Here is an 18,489-nt window from a genome sequence, read left to right on the forward strand (position 1 = left end):
TCCGAGTCCCCCGCCGAGGCAGCTCGGCGTCCTGACGCTTCTAGTCAGTGGAACAAGCATTCATTTGTGTTCACCCCAATTTCAGACACACACACACACACACACGAGCCCGTGAGTCATGCTGGCAGCGGACAGTGCAACGGGAACGGCCCCCGTCCCCTGCCAGCCAGCTCCCCCCGAGCCTAGTGGCAAGCAGCGGCACTTGGTCATGCTGACACAGACTCCTGGAGACTAGTGACCATGCCTCCCTCTGGCCACCCCTCTGATGAAGCTGGTCCCATAATTGAAGCTTGTGCTCCTGGGGAAGGAATTTGAGATTTGGGGAATAAGGTCTGAGGGCACATTTCTTGCTACAGTTGAATGAACAGAGCACATACCTTCAGATCCTGCTTCCCATCTCCTAGCCACCCTGTCAGTAGGAAAACCTGGGACCCAGCCGGGGTCAGCCTCTCCCTGTGGGAACTGCAGGGGAAATTGCCCTCTCCCAGTGATAGCATCTGGTAGGATTTATTTAGCAACTCTCAGTTCACAGGCTTTGTGCAGAAGCAGCTAGCTTGTTCATAACGCACCAGGCACCGTGCCCAGAACCACCCTTCTCACACGGCCTTGGACACCTGGTCATTTTTTCTCCAGTTATGTGTCTTCCTCATCCTTCCGTCTCTCCCTTCCACAAGCTGGGCCAGGCTGTCTCTTGTAACCAGGTCACTGAGAGGTGCTGCACTGAGCCTTGTCCTTGCTACGAAGGCGGGAAGGGGGAGCCGGTATCTTAGCCATCTTGGTCTTAAAATCAAGTGTGACAGGGGGATCTTTCCAACTCCCACCTGTGTCCTCTGTGCATATTTGGGGCCCATCCTGGGACCTCATGGTGTTGCGGTCACAGTGATGGTGACGTTAACTGGGGCATCCGTGAGTTCTTGTGCAGGATCTGAACCTGGGTTGGTGGGTGGCGGTTCAATGCCTACAGGCACAAGCAAAGGAGACAGACGCCGCGGAGGTGTCCCTGATTGTTCTCAGGACCAGAGACTGAGCATTGTGCATGAAACTCAGAACTGCCGTCCTTACATATAAGTAATCTATCTTTGGGATGAAATCATGCTTACCGGCCTCTGCCTCCAGGCCTTCCCTTGAATCCCCGTATTGGTGGCTTTGCTCCCTGAGGGCAGAGTGGGAGAGTGAAGTTAGTGACCACTACACTTCCACGGCCTTCCCTTCCAGGTAGAAGACAATCCCAACTCTCAGAATGACTGGGGTTCTACACTCACATGGGAAACAGCAACTGACCAAGGCCTGTAGGAGGGAAAGAAAGTGCATAACTTGAGCAACCCAGCATAGGTTCCGGGAAAAAAAAAAACCCTCCCTTTCTAGATAGACTCTGTCCTAGAGACCCCAGAACATAGAGGGGGTGGCCCCAGATGCCTAAGTTTGGGAATTGGAGTCCAGATGGACAGCTAGTACTGGGGAGAGGACAGAGTTAAGGAAAACCTGAGGTACCTTGCCCAGGGCAGGGAGGGGAGGGGTCTGCATCTCTCCTTAAATAGGTCTAGACCTGGCCCCCCATGGAGTCAAGCAGCCTTGCCCTTGAGCTTCCCACTCACAGGGGAAAGTCTCCGGGTGCCGGGCAGCATACTGGAACACCAGCAAGGAGGCCACCGTTGCCACCACCACTCCTGTACCCGCTGCACCCAGCACTGCTGGATAGGCGCTGAAGGGGGGGTCCGCTAAGAGTCAAGAGCGCTGGTTACATGGCTTTGGATCCATTGCTGAACTTGACAACAAAGGCTACGAGGGCAGCAAGCAGGCAATGCCCCGTGGTGGATAATCAAAAGCAAGACTGGACCCCCAGAATACAGAGGTCAATTCGTTCCCAAGGAAAGAGGTGCTCTCTGCATGCCTCGACCTCTAGAGCTTTCGCGTCCCAGCCATGCCCCCCATTTCTGCCATAGAAGGCAGAGGCCAATTGTCTTGGCAGCTTGGGGGTGAAGGGAAGGACACCACGAAATCTGGAGTTCCCAGAATGGAGAGAGAGCCGCAGGAAGCTGAGAGCCCACCTGTACCCTGGGAGGTGAGACTGAGGCACAGAGTTGGGCCTCTCCTCTTACTGAATCACCAGCACCCTGCACCCCACCCCATCCACACTTCGGATTCAAGCTGAACTGTGGCTCCTACCCCCGGGCCCAGGGCCTCCAGGGCCTCCCAGGGAGAGATGGGAAAGACAGCAGCGGACGTGACCTGAGGGGAGGGTGGAGAAGAGGAAAGACAGGGGGATGGAGGCACTGGGGGGGAAGGAGCCAAAGGAATGGAGTCAGGGATGCCCTGCGAGGAAGAAGAGGAACCTGGGTTTGGGGTTCGATCTTGGGGAGAAAGGGTAAGTGCCTCTGTGGCCGTGGCCTCAGCACCTGGTGTCTTCACCTCGGAGGGGTGTCCAGCCGTGTGGTGATTCAAAGCCAGGACGCGGAAGGCATAGCGGACACCTGGGTCCAAGCCGCCCAGTTTCCGGCCCCGGCTCTCAGGCTCGATGTCCCTGGCCGCCGTCTCCCAGGCCCCGGCTCCCGGGCTTGGGACGCTGGCCCTCCGCTGCACCAGGAAGCCCGTCAGGTTCCCGGGGCCCTCGACGGCCCAGCGCAGCTGCACCTCTCTCCGGTGCCTCCCATAGGTCAAGCGGCGGATGGTGACGTTGGGAGGAGCTGGGTATCCTGGGGGAGGAGGCGGGACACACGCAGGCACCTGAACCCCTTCAACCACAAGGTGTGCGTGTACCTGGGCACCCAGCTTTGTTCTCTTTTTGTGGAGAGACAGCCAGTAGCGTGGCACCACATTGGAGCGTGCCCTTCTGGTCTGTGTCACCCTGGTTTCCTCATCTACAAACTGAGCGAAAGGTGATTGCGACACCAAGGGGAACCGCTGGCCTGCATTCAGGAGCGCATCGCAGTCGGGTTCACACAAGTCCATTTGGGGCCCCGCGCTGGGGAGCGCACGTGTCCAAATTTGGAAGCAGAGGATTCCTGTGCCTTCCCTTCTAGGGGGCCCCTGCCCCCTCGCCACACACAAGCGCCCGCTACACCTGACTCACTCTGGACCTCCAGCAGGACGCTCCGACTGCTGCTGCCCAGGGCGTTGCGTGCCACGCACCGGTAGGCACCCCGGTGGCGGGTGGGGTCGGCATCCCGGATGCGAAGGTGGAGCTGGGCGCCCTTGGGGTGCAGCGTGAATCCGGAGGTGCCGCCTTCCACCTGCCGTCGCTGGGGACCCAGCCATAGGAGACGGGCAGGCGGCATGCCCCCCAGGAGGGAGCAGCCCAGCCAGGCCTCTCCTCCTTCCAGAACAGACACTCGGGACTGAGCCACTGACAGTTGCGGGGCTTCTGCAGAACAGAGAGAGTCAGGCTGGGAAGGGTCTGTTGCACCCGGGCTAGTGAGAAGGCTGGGCAGTGAGGGGCTGGCTAGCCCTGGAGGGGATGAGGAGGGGAAGAGAGCCAGGAGACAGGGCCAACGGAGTTGAGAGTGAAGCTTGTCTCCGGCTAGTCTGCCGCCTCTTCCAGGCTCCGATTCTATGCCAGCATCCTACCACCATCTGCTCCAAGATTTCCTGACAGTAACTGTGTGCCTCCATGCCCCTCAGCTACCCCGCTCCAGTCTCAGCTCCTAAAGGTGGGGCCCCGGCCTTACTCCCCTCTGTATTAACCGCCTCCCTCCCAGCACCTGCCAGTGAGGCCCCCTTCTCCCTAGTGGCCCACCAGTTCCTTGCCCCAGGCACAGGGCTGGGCCCAGAGCAGGTGCTTAGTTTTTATGTACTGAGTCCTAAACACCCAGTGAATCTCCTGGGGTGGAATTTCCAGCCCGGAGACTGAGTAATAAGGGAGGGAAATATTCCCAGGGGAGGGTCTCCTGAGAGCGCCCAGAGACCAAGATATGAATTATTTTGTGAGAACTATTATATGTGCCTGCTCCTCTGTGTGCTTTTCCCACATTTTTCACTTTAATACTTAACTCTTTTGTTTTTTTTCTTGATTTGGCAATTAATAGGACTGGCGGGGGGCCAGATGAAGACAGAAAGAAAGCAGACCCAGAACCCGTAGAGGCAGTGAGAGAAGTAGAGACCTCCGATGCCTGAAACATGGATGCAAGGCAGGAATATAATCAGGCATCTCTCATGCAAATTAATGCAAATGAGGGAGACAGATTCCCTGGCCAGCCAGACGGGAGCTGTCCAACAGCCACAGCCCAGCCCCATGTGACTGTTGAACCCTCGCAATGTGGCTGGCCCACACCTACATGTGCTGTAACTAATTACACCAGATTCTGAGGACAGTAGACTAGGATACCTCATTCATAATTTTTTAAATTACTATACATTGAGATAATCATATATTGGATATATTAAGTTCAATAAAACGTTTCTCTTGTTTCTTTTTGCTTTTTCACATGTGGCTACTAGAACATTTAAAATTCTATATATGGCTCTCATTGCATTTTTATTGGACAACACAGACCAAGACCAAACACCCTGATTTTATGGATCAAAAACACTTGAGTCCCTGAGAGATGAACTGGCCCAGACTTACTTTGCATTCCAGCACAGACAGCCCCCAGGGCCCCTCCTCCTGATTCCAAAGGGGCTGCTCTCGCAACTCGGCCAGAACCAAGCCACAAGCCTTGACTCACCCAGCTGGAGTCGGCAGTGGGGGTCAGGGACCCTGAGTGGGTGAGTGCCCCGGCAGGTGAACTCTTGGCCAGCCAGGTCTTCCTGGGCCTGTAGGAGGTGGACAGCCAGCGAGGGGCTGCTGCCATCCAGCGGCTGCTGTAGCCCATCCAGCCAGCTCAGCAGGGCAGGGGGCTGGCCTCCAGGCCACTCACAGCTCAGCATGATGAACTGGTCTTCGACTGTGGCTGTGGTCCAGCAAGTGGGGCTCTGGAGGGGATCCCCTGGACAGGGAATAATGGCTCAGCATGGCTGTCTGTACAGGAGGACAAAGGGCTTTGTAGCCCTACCTCTTCCTTCTTCCCTCTTTCCCTCCCTCTCTCCCTTCCTTCCTCCCTTTTTCTTTCCTTCCTTTAGATTTTATTTATTTACTTGTTTCAGAAAAAGAGAGAGTGCGCACAAGGAGGAGGGGCAGAGGGAGAGGGAGAGACTCTCAAGCAGACTCCCCACTGAGCACAGAGCCCGATGTAGGGCTCAGATCTCATGACCCTGCCATCATGACCTGAGCTGAAACCAAGAGTCAGATGCTTAACTGAGCCACCCAGGTGCCCCTCCTTCCTTCACTTATTGCCTTACTCACTCACTCATTCATTCATTCATTCATTCACAGTTACAGAGGGCTGACCATGTGCCGGAGCAATCATGGGAACAGACACCAAGCAATTATAATATACTTTGATGAATGCAGGTTTGATGAGTACAGGTACAAAGACAAACTCTCTGGGGCTTCAGGCAGAAGGACTTTAAAGACAGGATGGTATCTGAACTTTATCTTGGGTGGTGGGTAGAAGTTTTCAAGGCAGAGAGAAAGCTAAAGGCTCATTTCAAGAGCAACATGCAAGAGGGTGGTAGTAATCTAAGGTCAATGACAGTCTGCTGCCGCTGGAGGCTGAGAAACAGGCAGGTGCCACAGGGTTCCAAGCCCAAACTGCAGAGGACACAGAAGAGTGGTGGAGACCTGGCTGGCAGGGAGAGCAGTTGGGAAGGAGGTCTGAGCTGAGTGCTGCCCACCTCCTTGTTCATGGCAAATCTTGAAGTCTGTGATCTGGAGCCCCGCCCCAGATCCTAGGGCTCCTCGAGGGCGCTTCCCCGGCCCCTGCCCACACCTGGATCATCAGCGCCCTGCTGTGTCCTGAGTCCACTCACACAGCGTGATCCTGCAGAAGGCAGGCAGTGCCAGGGCTGGGTGCTGGCCAGCACAGACGAAAACACTGCCGTTGGGGAGCTGGGCGGCGGGCTGACTCCAGGTGACGTTGTTGAGGGCGGTAGGGCCAGCTCCCTGGGGCCCTTCCCACTGCAGCTGGGCAGCTGGAAGCCCCCCAGGCCAGGTGCAGACCAAAGTCACAGCCCCGAGGGTTGGGAGCACAGCACAGGAGGGCTGCCCCTCAGGGGGATCTGGGTGGAGAAGTGGGTGAGGATGGGCTGGACAGATGTTGCTGCTGGAACACTGTGGTCCCCAGGCCCAGCTGGGGGCCTGGTGGCCACAAGGCGAGGGTAGGAGAAGTAGGGAGAATTGGGTGGGTGGGGGAAGATGGATTCCTCTGAGGGGTTGGTGAGCAAAGAGCTGGACTCTCAGGTCAGGAGGCAGGAGCTGAGGGGGTGAGTAAGAGTTCGGAGCCCCTGAGGAATCCCAGGGGCCCTTGGAAGTCCCCAGCTTCCCCTAGGTTCCCCATTGCCCAGTTTCTCCTTTTTGCTGCCGTGTTTGCCTCATGGTCATTTCTCTACCCTTCTCTGTGCCTCAGTTCAGTCCCCAAAGCTGTGGGAAGAATCACTTGGGGAACAAGGTCCAAATAGGGTCAGGGGTTTCCCCTCTCCCTGTCCCTTCCCACAGGTTTCACAGCCTCTCCCCTGCTCAGCAGCCCCATCTGGCTCCCCCACCCCCATCCCCAACAATGCTGATTCCCGCAGGGCACGAGGCTATGGCAGCCCCTACCCACACACTCACAGTAGATGGTGAGCCTGGCGCTGGCCTGGGTACGTGTGTCCAGGCGGCTGTTGCGGGCCAGGCAGGTGTACAGGCCTGTGTGGGCACGTGTGGCACTAGCGATGGTGTAGACAGGCCCGGTGTGGACCTGAGTGTGGTCACGGAGCCACACGTAGTGACTCGGGGGGTTGGATCCCGCTAGGCAGCTCAAGGTCACCTCTTCCCTCTCCTTGGCCCAGAAACCCTCCTCGCTGAAGCCCAGTGGCTCCACGGAGATCACAGGATTGTCCGGACCATCTGGCGGGCAAGGAAGACTTGTCTCATCTCCCCAGTCTTTTTTCCTTCACTCACTTGTATAATCTTGGTTTGCACTGATCGTCCAACGAGCCTGTGTTATGTGCCCACTCTGTCAACCAGTGGGCGAGGGGCCCTAAGTCCAGTCAAATGTAGGTGCTCAGGGTCCATGGAGGCAAGCTCCCTAGGCTGTGGGAGATTTCCCAGAGGGACTGAGGGAGGGGGACAGCAAGAGCTGGCTAGGTAGGAGAAAGGTAGGGCACCAACCTTCCCGGTTCAGCCAGGATCGAGGGGCTTCCTGGGACTGGGACGCTTGGCCCCTCTAGACTGGAGAGGGCAGAACACAGGGTATGACGATGCCCCGACCATGATCCCAGAGCCAGCCATTCTCACTTCTTTGGGTCACTGCCTTCCCTTCTTTCCCATCTTTCTGACTCCCAGAAAGGACTGTATCGTCTGCCTGCTATTCTTCTCCTCTGTCTTTCCCAAGAACTGCTCGCCTGTCTCCTCCATGATCTTGAGTTTGCAATCCCACGAACCACCACCCACAAGACAGGACAGCATGAGTCCTGGTTTTTTAAATCCTTTAGATCAGCATTGTCCAACAGATCCACAGATCTTTTTAAATTGTCCAATTTTAAATTTCCAAATCTTAAAAAAGGAAAAATGGCTAATCCCAACCAAGCAAAACAGCATCAATGGATTGTAATAATTTTAATAATATTTTGTATTTAACCCAATACACCCAGAAAATTATTTCATGTGTAATCAGTTATAAAAACTATTGATGAGCTATTTGGGGTTTTGGTTTTTTGTTTCTATTTTTGTTTGTTTGTTTGTTTTGACTCAGTCTTCAAAATCCAGTGTGCCTTCGGTAGACTGAGCACACCGGTTTTGTTCAGGCAAACTGCAGGGCTCGAGCCCCGTGAATGGCAGCCATGTTGGACAGTGTGGCTCTAGCCCGTCCTAGTCTTCTTCCTTTCACACAAACTTCTAATTCCATTTTAAATTACTTTTTTTAATTGCAAAATTTCATTAGTTTTATTTGTTCTCTTTACTGAAAGGACTACTCTGGTCATTTGTTCACTTTTGTATTGGTTGTATTGTATTGTCTGTATTAGGTTCTTCACTTTTGTATTAGGTTCTCCCTCATTGCTTATTTTGGAGCTCCTTGTGAGTTCTGAAAAGTAGTCCTTTGTTTGCTCTTCATGTGCTTTATTTTCTTTAATTTTTTTTCATTTATTTGAGAGATAGAGCAGGAGAAGGGGAAGGGGCAGAGGGGGAAGCAGACTCCCCACTGAGCAGGGAACCTGACATTGGGCTCGATCCCGAGACCCTGGGATCATGACCTGAGCCGAAAGCAGACGCCCAACCAACTGAGCCCCCCAGGCACCTGTGCTTTAAAGACAGACTTCCGATTTCTACTTTGAGGCTCTCAACCGTTGACTTGGGACCAACTTGCTGCCCTCTCTGTCCACTGTGTCCCTCCTTCTAGTTTCCCCAGGGTCCAGTTGGTCCCTGTGAGACCTTCAGGCTCAACTCAAAGGCTGGCTCCTCAGGCCACCCCTTTTACTCTAATTATGGGTAAAATTGTGACGCCGAATGTATGTGCATTTACCTGGGAAGGGAGGCTCAAGACCTGGAAAAGGCTAGAACTCCTGTAGTAGATCCATGTCTGATAGGGGGAGTGGGGGGGCCCACAGTGCCCTGAGGCTCTCACTATTGGAGCTGCTCAGCGGGCTGAGTGCTGCTGGGGGGGCCCTAAGGCATGTCAGGAAGCAGGGTGCAGAAGGGAGGGGAGGTGCCAGCCCTGACCACGCACCCCCCATGTGACTCACAGATGACATCAAGGAAGGCGCCATCACTGCTCAGCCGGCTGACGGTGTTGTGGGCACTGCATATGTACCAGCCCAGGTGTGTCCTGTTGACTGGGTCTAGCCGAAGCCACCGCTCCGTCACCTCCACCAGCTCCTCCTCCTGGCCTTGAGGTGCCCGATGTTGCCAGGCGAATGTCACAGGCTCAGTGCCCTCCCGGACTGCACATGTGGCCACCACGGAGGTCCCCTCCACGGGGGACAGGTCACTCAGCCTCACCCGAGGCTTTGATACGGGCACTGGCCAGAGGAAGGAGAGGCCCTGAATTTGTTATCTCGGACCCAGGACTGGCTGGGGGTTTGGTGTGCCCACAGGGCCCTGGCCCTCCCTTCCTTCAAGCCCAGGTTTTCTCACTCCCCGGAGGCAAGGTCCTATGGCACCCGGGCCCAGCCCAAGGCAATGGGAGGCACATGCAAGTAGAGGCAAAGCAGCACACAAGGCCACTCGGGTCAGACCTGTCCCAGTTTGGCCTCTCACCCAGCACGGCCAGCGCGACGTAGGAGTAGGTGGTGTGCAGCTGGCCCCCGGCCGCGTGCAGGGCCTGGCACAGGAAGTGGCCTCGGGCCCCCTCCCGCAGCTCCCGAAGCACCAGGCTGCTGTTCCGTAAACTAACGGCCCCCAGAGCCGAGGCCCCGGCCTCCACCTTGGACTCCGCCCCGTTAGTGACAGCCACAGGCCGGGGCGTCAGCAAGCCCAGGGGAGTGAAGCTCCAGAAGACCACGAGAGGAGCCAGTCCGGAGCCACAGGCCAGCTCCACGGAGCCACCCCGCACTCCTTGGATGGACGTGGCCTCTTCATCAGGGCCTCGGTGGGTTGGGTGGGGCGGCCCTACGGACAGAGCAGCAATGCAGGATGTCTGCCCTGGCCTGGGCTCTCCTGCTTCCCCTCCTTGGGCCCCTTGTCCTCCTTCCTGGAGTGGGTTTGAGCGAGCTCCGGAGTTTCTTCTCTAGCTGTGCTGTGGGAGCCGGCGGCCAGGGGATCCTTGATCAAGATCAGCGAACAGACTGGAGCCGAGGCTCCCATCCCCCTGTGCCATCAGACCATTGCAGAAGCTTGATAAAAATATATACTCTGGGGCCTCATCCCAGACCACAGAGTCAGCATCCCCAGGGCGTCAGGGCCCAGGAATCTGTATTTTCAAAACAAACATCCAGAAGTTGATCTGATGATCAGCCCAAGATTGGGAGATCTGCATGGCCACCGGCAATTCAGGCTCGGGGGTGGGGGGTGTCTCTGCATAAAGATTCCAGGGGGAGTCCAGACCCACTGCAGCAAGGGGAAGATGACAGCAGCCTGCTGGCAGCCCAGCCAGCATGCAGCTGTCAGCCGCTAATTATGAGGTGCCTGTCCCCATACCATGCACCAGGGTTATATGGACAAATGAGTCACCCCACCCCTGCTCTTGGGGAGCTTTTAGTCTATGCTGTTCTTTTCTCCTCAGGACCTAGCATGGAACTGGGGCATGTGCCTGAGCCCCATGTTTTCCTGTCCCCCGTGGTCTGGTAGCTTTAACGTGCTGAGTTTCAGCACACACAGATGACGGTAAGTGCCTCAGATGACAAGGCATGGGAGTGATTCACATTAGCTTCCATTTGTTGAATGCGTTTGTGCGAAGTCCTGCACATGCATTACTTGTTGACCTTAGCTGTCACGGTAATCACATCCCCCAGAGACTCTGAGCATGAAGTCACTTCGTCTCGAACCACACGGTAGGTGGTCGAGCTGGGAGTGGAGCCTGACTGCCCATCTCAGGCTCTCCTCCACTGCTCCCAGCTCCTCCGGAGAGAGAAGGGAAGACAGGCATGGAGCTGGAGAGCGAGGGCAAAGTTCTGCTATTCCATAGATCAAGAAGCATAACCCTTAACACAGAAGCTTCTTCTTCCCACTGTGCTGGACCAAGCTGCCAGCATCTCTCAGCTAGACTGCTGGTCTCCCAAGTGCTCTCGGCAACCTGAAGACCATCCACTTTGGAGGGAACGTTGGGAAGCCCAGATCTATGTTGCACCATGCTTACTACCTGACGGTCACCAACAGGGTGACCCCAGCTTTGGGAGGGTAACTCAGTGGGCTCTCTGTGCCCTGGCCCCGCCTCCCCCGCCTGGCACAGAGCAGTGGCTCAGGGCATCCTGGCTAAGCCCTAGCGGATAAAGAAAGCTGATGGACTTCATTGAATGGCCGTGCAAGCGTTAAAGGGAGATCCCAAAGAAGGCAGCGGGAGAAAAGGCAGGATGTGAGTGGGGAATGGTCCACCGGGCGGGGTGGCCAGAGCATCACTCACCTGAGGCCCCTACAAGCAGAAGGCAAAGGGCTGTCAGCAACAGGAGGCTGAGCGGTCTGTGCAGAGCCCTTGGACCTCTCCATGGCCTCATCTCCCTGGGTGGCTGTCCACCTGGGGCTCTTGCCTGACACTCGGGTGCTCTCTCTCCAGAGCAAAAGCCTGGCCCCGGAAGGACTGGGGGTCTGGCTCGGGTTGCCAACCTCAGCCTTCTGCCACCCTTTCCCTGCTCTCCTGTTACCCTTGCTGGCCCAATGACAAGTGAATTATTTACCAGATGATTCACTCCATCCATAATGCAGAGTTGGGGAGGGCAAGACCTGGCTGGGACAGATCTAAGGGACACGCCCTGAGCTCCCTGAATTTTCATCTTAATGATAGTATAAAATGAGGCACAGAGCATAGAGTTGAAAAAGGCCCTAGTCTCAGTGAGTCCAACCACCTGCCCAGAGTGCAGTCCTCCAGACCTCAGGGGCGAGGAGATTCAAACACACCTTCAAATGCCCTTCCTCCCCCCTTGTGTTTTGCTCATGTTTTATTGGGAGAAACTGGTAGAGGGTGGAAGAAGCTCGGGGGTCAAACACAAAGTCAGGGTTTGACTGACCAACAGTGAACTCAGGAAATTTCTGAACCTGAGTTTTCATTTCTTTGCAGATAAGTAGGGATAATAATACCTTCTTTCCTGTAACGATTATTGTGGGTATTAAGTGAAAACCTTTTATTAGCCTAGGGGAACCTTCTTGGGTGCTCGTAATGTCCTCTTTCTTGCCTTAGGTAGAGGTTAAAGTTCATCAAACTGTGTAATTTTGTTGTGTAAACTTTTACGTGTGTTTGATAAAATTCCTTATCTCTCTCTCTGGCACAGACACATGTACACTTGCACACATGCACGCACACACTCGGGCAAACAGTGCCCAGAATGTAGCTGGCATGCCGTCCATTGTGTCCCCAGTCAGAGCTGATCTACGAGGCACAGACCCTTGATACTGGAATGGAGACCAGCTGTCCCATAGCCCTGGCCATCTCTGATAGACAACCTGACATGAGGTCAATTTTCCATCCTCTGGTGTTGGGTGTAGGTGAGAGTCCCAGACCCCAGTGAGATGGGGGATCTTATATCTGGTGTCAGGTTCATCAGGGCTCAGCTGGGACAGGAGCTGTCAGAGCTGAGCGCCTCACAGGCTCCTCCTGGGCCCAGAGCGGCCCACCGAGGCTCTCTCGGCTTCTCCCTTGTCCTAGGATAGTGGATGACCCCTGTCCCATTCTCATTCAATCACGGCCAAGGCTCTTCCATGCCAACTCCCTGTTCCCGCCTAACTTGACTTTGAGCAGAATGGCAGGTCGTCCCTGGGATTTAGGCTCCCATGTAAGGGAGACTCTGGAAGGGAGAGTCAGGGAATAAGGTGTATTAGGATTCCCAGAGAAATAGAACTGGTAGGATGTGTGTGTAGAGAGAGGTTTACTGTCAGATCTGCAGTTAGCAAGCTGGAGACCCAGCAGGGCTTATGATGTAAGTTCTAGTCTGAAGACTGGCAGGCTTTAGACCAAGAAGAGCTGATGCTTCAGCCCAGGTCCAAGACTGATGTCTCAGCTCAAAGCAATCAAGCAGGAGGAGTTCTCTCTTATTTGGGGGAGGTCAACTTTTTGTTCTGTCCAGGCCTTCAACTGATTGGATGAGGCCCACCTACATGGTGTGGTTGGGTGGGGGCGGGGGGGACAATATGCTTTAATCAGTCCACCTATTCAAATGTTCATCTCATCTAGAAACACCTTCACACATACACTCAGAATAATGTTTGGCCAAATATCTGGCCACCCCGTGGCCCAGTGAAGTTGACACATAAAATTAAAGATTTTCCCCCCACCCCACGAGGGCAGAGCTGCGGTCCTGTCTGGAAGGGAAGAAGAGGCATGGCCAGAATGGGAGAGCAGGTCCAGGTCTCCTGTCTCTGATGCTGTGGGAGCTCAGGGGCCAAGAGACGCAAGGTCTTCCATAAGACAAGAAAGTACAGTGGTCAGAACATAGCTTTGCCTCTCCATTATTATGTGATCTTAGCATGTAACTTATCCCCTCTATGCCTCTGTTTCCTCCTTTCTATAATTGTTTTCCTGAGAAGAGTAAATGAAGTGACACATACATAGCACCTGTCTATTAAAATTATTTATGCACCTTGACCTGAAGAATATCAATAATTAATTCAACAAACATTTCGTGATCATCTGCTACGTGCAATGAACCATGTTGTATACGGCAGGACATCTCTCTTTCTCCCTTATTCTCCTTTCTGTAGAGTATTGGCCAAGCCAGGGTACCCTGGCTCTGTGCTTTGCTCTAGGCATGCTCAGTGTCTAGGCCCAGGGGCAGGTGAGGCTGTAGGCTCCCCGGGTTTGGGTGCCTACTTCCCATCCTCCCCTCTTGCTCAGGTGGATACAGGCCCCCTCATGGTGGGGCTTCCATCGACAGCCTACCTGGGTCCCAAGGCTCACATCAACTCCTGCCTCATTGCTTTGGGAGATCCTGGAGGGAAGAAGAGGGGGTGGTGTGCAATTAGGAACGACGAGAGAACAACCCTAGAGCGTTGTCTCAGCTCAGCTCAGCTCAGGAGAGAAGAGGTTACAAGGATGGACGTGGGGACCCAGCCTCTGGAGCTGTTTGAATGGAAATTGTGGAGAACCACACTGAGGGCTCTGAATGGGTGAGGTCTGAGGCCTTCTGGAAAGATCGCCCTTCAGCCCTCCTGTTGACCAGCATTGGGTGGGCACCGCAGTAGCCACGTGACCCTGGGCATACAACACGTCCTGAGCTTCCTCATCCTCATCTTTCAAGTGGGCGTAACACTGACGACACCTTCAAGCTGTTGGACAGATAAGACGTGACCACACATATCCAGCATCTTGTAAGCCCCAGCACATTGTGTACACTCAGCAAATGTTCATTCTTGCCCTCTTTCTGTGTACGGTGAACTGGAATCTGCTTCCCTCATACAATCTCTGGGTTGAGTTCTTTCACCGAAACTTGGCAAAACAATTCATAATCTTCTTCCAAATGAAAGTCATTCGAAAATTGAAACAGCATGTCCAGTCCTTTCATTCTCTACCGGAATAATAATACAAGATACCATTTCTTTCCGGGCGTGTGCTGTGTTCTCCACACTCCATACGAAAACACTGCAATGCACATTTTGCCAACAGGCTTGGACTTCCTCCGTTTCCCCCCGCACTCCTTGTAGCTCCATCCCTCTGGGCATTCTCCAGCTGGTCCCCACCTAAGACTGTCCCCTTGGGGCTGGCCAGGGGCCCATGGAACCACTAGGCCTCTCTGACAAGGCCCCAAATCTCTCTCAGTTACACCGTTTTGGAGTTTTGTTCATCCGTCCAGTTAACATTTACTTCTGTGTCCCTGAGTCCTCACTCAGGCCCGCGAGGAAGTCTGGACAGAAACTTCACATTCTGAAAGGAAATGACGGCTCCGTGGGGCTCCCCAGGTCTTTTGAGGAGGTAGTTGTCCGGCAACAATGAGTGCTCAGGTTTCCTGGCCTTTGCCTCCCTTTTGGGCAAACTTTAGCCTCACGGTGGACAGCGGTGCGTCACGTTTCTCCAGCCTCTTGTGACCATTTTGCATCCTGGTTCTGAAACCTCCAGCTTTTGGGGGAGCAGAAGGTGGAAGATGGGGACAGCTGGACTGGAGCAGAGGAGGCAGAGGTTCCTGGAAATTAATGGCTTTTCCATATGTGTCCATGTGTGCCTCATCAGAGGCCAACCAGAGGCCCTTGGGAACCCGGGCAGGAGATGAGCCGAGGGCTGGAGAGGAAATGGGCCAGAGGCTCCGCAGCCGACATGGCTCCCGCTGTGTTCCTGGCTGAGAGGAGGAGGGGGAGGGCAAGAGGGACAGAGGGCCTGGCAGGGGTCACTGCTTAGTCACTTGGTTAACTGCTCTTTGGAGACCAGAGAAGAAAAGAATGAGGCCCTAGATAGAGGGGTGAAGAAAGGGAGACCAACAGACCATAGGGGGCAGACAGGGGAGGCAGGGGAAGCTGAAGTTGAGGTTACCAATGGTGGCTAGACGCCTCGCTGGGGCATGGGAAAGAGGCCTGGTTTCCATGCCAGTGTTGCCTCCTAGCTGACCCTCCTTCCATCTGCTTTGCCATGGAAGAGGAGACCTGCACAGCCAGCCCCCTAGCACCACTGCAGGCAGGATACCCCATTGCTCCGGGCCTCTGTTTCCAGATCTGTTAAAAACGGGGTTGTCACATTGGCCCAGGGGCTTCTCAGGGCTGTTGTAAGAGCTGGAGGAGTGGGTGCGCAGAGGGGAGTTGCAAAGCAGAAACCATTGTGCAAATATGGGGGTGTGGAAAGAGCAGAGCTTGGAGGCAGGTCAGCGTTCAGATCCCGGCTTTGTGGCCCGCCACCCGAGGGAACCCCAGGCACGTTCCTTCTCCACTCCAGGTCTCAGGTCTTCCCTGTAAATGAGACTGATTCTTGATGCAACAACACTAGAAAAAGGTTATTCATTCTGTTTTGTGAGATAATGGTTTTGCCATGATGTAAGACATCATTTTCTTAATACTGAAACACTTGGGGATGAGATGTCATGGTGTCTTATGTTTGCCCTACAAGACTTCTGCAAAAATGGATGAAGCTTCAGCCAAGTCTTAGGTTCTGCATTGCCTCAAGGATGTTTGTAGAGCAGACACCACAGGGGCTTCAAACCCTAGTTCACATTTTTTATTTTTTGAGAAGTATGAAGTCACTGAAAACTTGTGTTAGGTGTTCCCGGTGGAAGTGGTAAGGACTAAGGAGCATGCCTCTAGTGGCAGTTGAAGAGACTTTCCTGAGTTTGGGGACAGGTAGGAGGTCCCTTGGTCCCTGGAAGAGGATGAACCTCTAGAGGCCAGGCCCGTGACCCACAAGGGCAGAGAAATGGAAAGTCCCTCCAAGCTCAGCCAGTGAAAAGGTCGGCAGCAACCACGATGGACCCCGGGTTAGAAGTGTCTCCCTGTTTTTGGTACTTTGTACAGAAGCCTCAAAGATTCTGGTGGGGATCTGGGGTGGGGGCAGGGTCCCAGGAATGGTGACAGCTTTATTTGAATTTAATAGAGCGAGATTCACACCCACTTCACTGCCATTATTATTGTTATTATTATTATGTTGCCGCTGTTACTATTATGAAATAGACTGGAGCTGGGGCCGTGACACGAGGCGTCAGTGTGTGCTGCTCCCTGTTGCAGTGACAGGAACTTAGGAATGGCTGAAGCTCCTCCCCAGGAAAGGTTCCAAGCTCTTCCCCGCCCGCAGCTAGCAATGGGGCTCCCACCATGCCTGGAGTCACAGGGCAGGGGACAGGTTTCCGTGGCTCAGGGCCTGGTTGGAGAACTCGGCCTTGTCTGGACCCAGTAGGTATCTGTCTGGACAAGGCCAGTGGAGCTGGCCAGGCACCGGGGGTCCGTGGAGGAAGCCAGGGCCCAAGGAAACGCTTGCCTCTCTCTCCATCTGCAGGCCTGGTCAGCTCCCCTCTTCCGCTCCCAAGCCCTGCCCCCCAAACCTGGCGAGGTTCTCCAAGTTCCCTGGCTGGGGAGCAGGAAGGAGTAGGGAGTTTCCAGAATGTCTCTGTAGAGCTCCAGAGGGAGGCTTGCAAACTGGAAATTGTCAGCCGTTTCCTTGACAACCAGCAGCCAAATAATTCTGGGAATGGAGGAGGGAGGGGAGTTCCCTGTGGGGCGGCCAAGAGAAGCAGCCCTCAACCCCCAGAAAACTTCCATTCCCCATTACCTAGCTCAGTTGGGGTCCAGTCAGGAGATAGAAATCACACCAGTCAGCTGGAAAAAGGATAAAGAATTGATATACGCTTGTTATGAGGTAACAAGAGAATGCTCAAGTGTCCTGGGGAAACCAGGTGAAGAGGTTGCAGCCACTAGCCCTTAGACCTTTGAGGAGGGACCCAGAACTCTACGGAGGAGGCTCTGCATGGGAAAGAAGGACCCTAGGGGCTTGCGCCCAGACCTCTGAGGAAGGGGCTCCTGGAGCAGGACTGTGGGGCTCGTGGGGGATGGTGAAGCCGTGAGCGTTGGAGAGGCTGCAATCATTCGGCTGCTACTTTGGGACGGGCCTGTTGCTGGAGGTGGCCAGGCTTCTTCTTACAGGGAGCACTCAGGCACAAAGGGAACAAACGTGCTCACCCTTCCTCTTCTAGCCAGCAAGCCTCCCTCTAGTGGCTTGGTCGCAAGGATCAAAAAAGGAACAGCAGGCAAAGCAGAAATGGGATTCTCAGGGCCTGAGGCCACCTTTGCAAAGCAGTGAATCGAGGATAGGAATGGAGCTGAGAAGCCAGAACCTTAAATTATTATTAGTCACGGAAGCATGGGAAATTCTGGTCTTCTAGCCCCAGCTTTACTGAAAAGAGCAGGACATATAGTAGGTGCTCATCTAATATCCTCTGGCTTCACTGTGGTTGGTTCCTGAAAGCATATGTGAGCAGGCTTTCCTGGACTTACTCTGGTTTGTCTTGAAAAGTTACTGATATTCACAAGCTGTGACGGCTGGAAAGGACTTGTGTAATGATAACGATGAAAACAGTGAAATATTTAGGTAAGAGCGGCCTGAGGAACACTGACTGAAAATCACTGTGATCAAATCATACACTAAGGGTAAAGGACAAAATAAATGGATCCAGGGAACAGAAATAGAACCAAGTCCAGAAATCTACCCCAGCACATATGATAATATACAATAAAAGTGGGGAAAAGGATGATTTATTTAATAAATTATGTAGGCACCCCTGGCTCCCTAAAAAAAAAGGAACAAGCTTCATCTCTGTACCTCACAAGTTACTGAAACTAAATTTTAAATAGATGAAAGATTTAAATTTATTTAAATTTACACACGTAAAACAGTTTATGTGTTGTTCTCCATATTTAAACAATTTCATGGGGAAATATTTAAAACAATTTTAAACACTGTTTGAAGCAATTTAACGAGGAAAACATTAGAAGAATATTTATACAATGTCTGATTTGAAGAGATTTTTCTAAACAAGACAGAAAATCCAGAAGCCAGAGAGGAAAAGATAGATGTGTATCTTTTTTAAATTTTCAAAGGATTCAAAGATCACATGGAGTAAAAAGACAAATTACAGACTGGAGACAACATTTCAGGATCTACTAGCAATAGAGAGTTGGTAGCGGTAACACACAAAGAGCTCCTCCACACGATGAAAAAGAGAAATAAGTCAGCAGGAAAATGGACAAAACATACAAATATGATGCATCTATATTTCTGTTGTAAACAGCCAATGCATTAAGGGAAAAGCACACAATCTCGGCAATAGTTAGAGAAATGTACACTTTAAAAACGTGGTGTCTGAGTGGCACAGCTGGTTAAGCACCTGACTCCAGCTCAGGTCATGATCCCAGGGTCCTGGGGTCGA

The 18,489-nt window shown here is 53.5% G+C and overlaps 1 protein-coding gene across 1 annotated transcript; it reads right to left on the reverse strand.

Annotated features, from left to right (window-relative positions):
* Positions 1-860: 860 nt before the first annotated feature.
* Positions 861-11,160, reverse strand: VSIG10L2 (V-set and immunoglobulin domain containing 10 like 2). Its single transcript, XM_045080310.1, has 12 exons — positions 11,070-11,160; positions 9,269-9,619; positions 8,755-9,030; positions 6,644-6,919; positions 5,845-6,093; positions 4,662-4,922; positions 3,071-3,361; positions 2,397-2,693; positions 1,596-1,718; positions 1,263-1,287; positions 1,101-1,153; positions 861-958 (listed from the first exon to the last, which is right to left on the reverse strand). The coding sequence occupies exons 1-12, from the start codon at positions 11,158-11,160 to the stop codon at positions 861-863; spliced, it is 2,391 nt and encodes a 796-aa protein (XP_044936245.1).
* Positions 11,161-18,489: the final 7,329 nt, after the last annotated feature.

Source organism: Mustela putorius, unplaced genomic scaffold, assembly GCF_011764305.1.
Source record: "Mustela putorius furo isolate JIRA1106 unplaced genomic scaffold, ASM1176430v1.1 tig00000460_pilon_pilon_pilon, whole genome shotgun sequence".
Lineage (NCBI taxonomy): Eukaryota > Metazoa > Chordata > Mammalia > Carnivora > Mustelidae > Mustela > Mustela putorius.

What these genes read in the sequence shown, in the direction of transcription:
- VSIG10L2 (XM_045080310.1), bottom strand. Translation starts at nt 11,160, where the DNA reads ATGAGGCCATGGAGAGGTCCAAGGGCTCTGCACAGACCGCTCAGCCTC. An exon ending in CTTCTGCAGGATCACGCTGT is followed by an intron (nt 4,923 to 5,844) that starts GTGAGTGGACTC and finishes TTCCCTGTCCAG; the next exon opens with GGGATCCCCTCCAGAGCCCC. An exon ending in CTCCGAGGTGAAGACACCAG is followed by an intron (nt 1,719 to 2,396) that starts GTGCTGAGGCCA and finishes CTTGACTCTTAG; the next exon opens with CGGACCCCCCCTTCAGCGCC.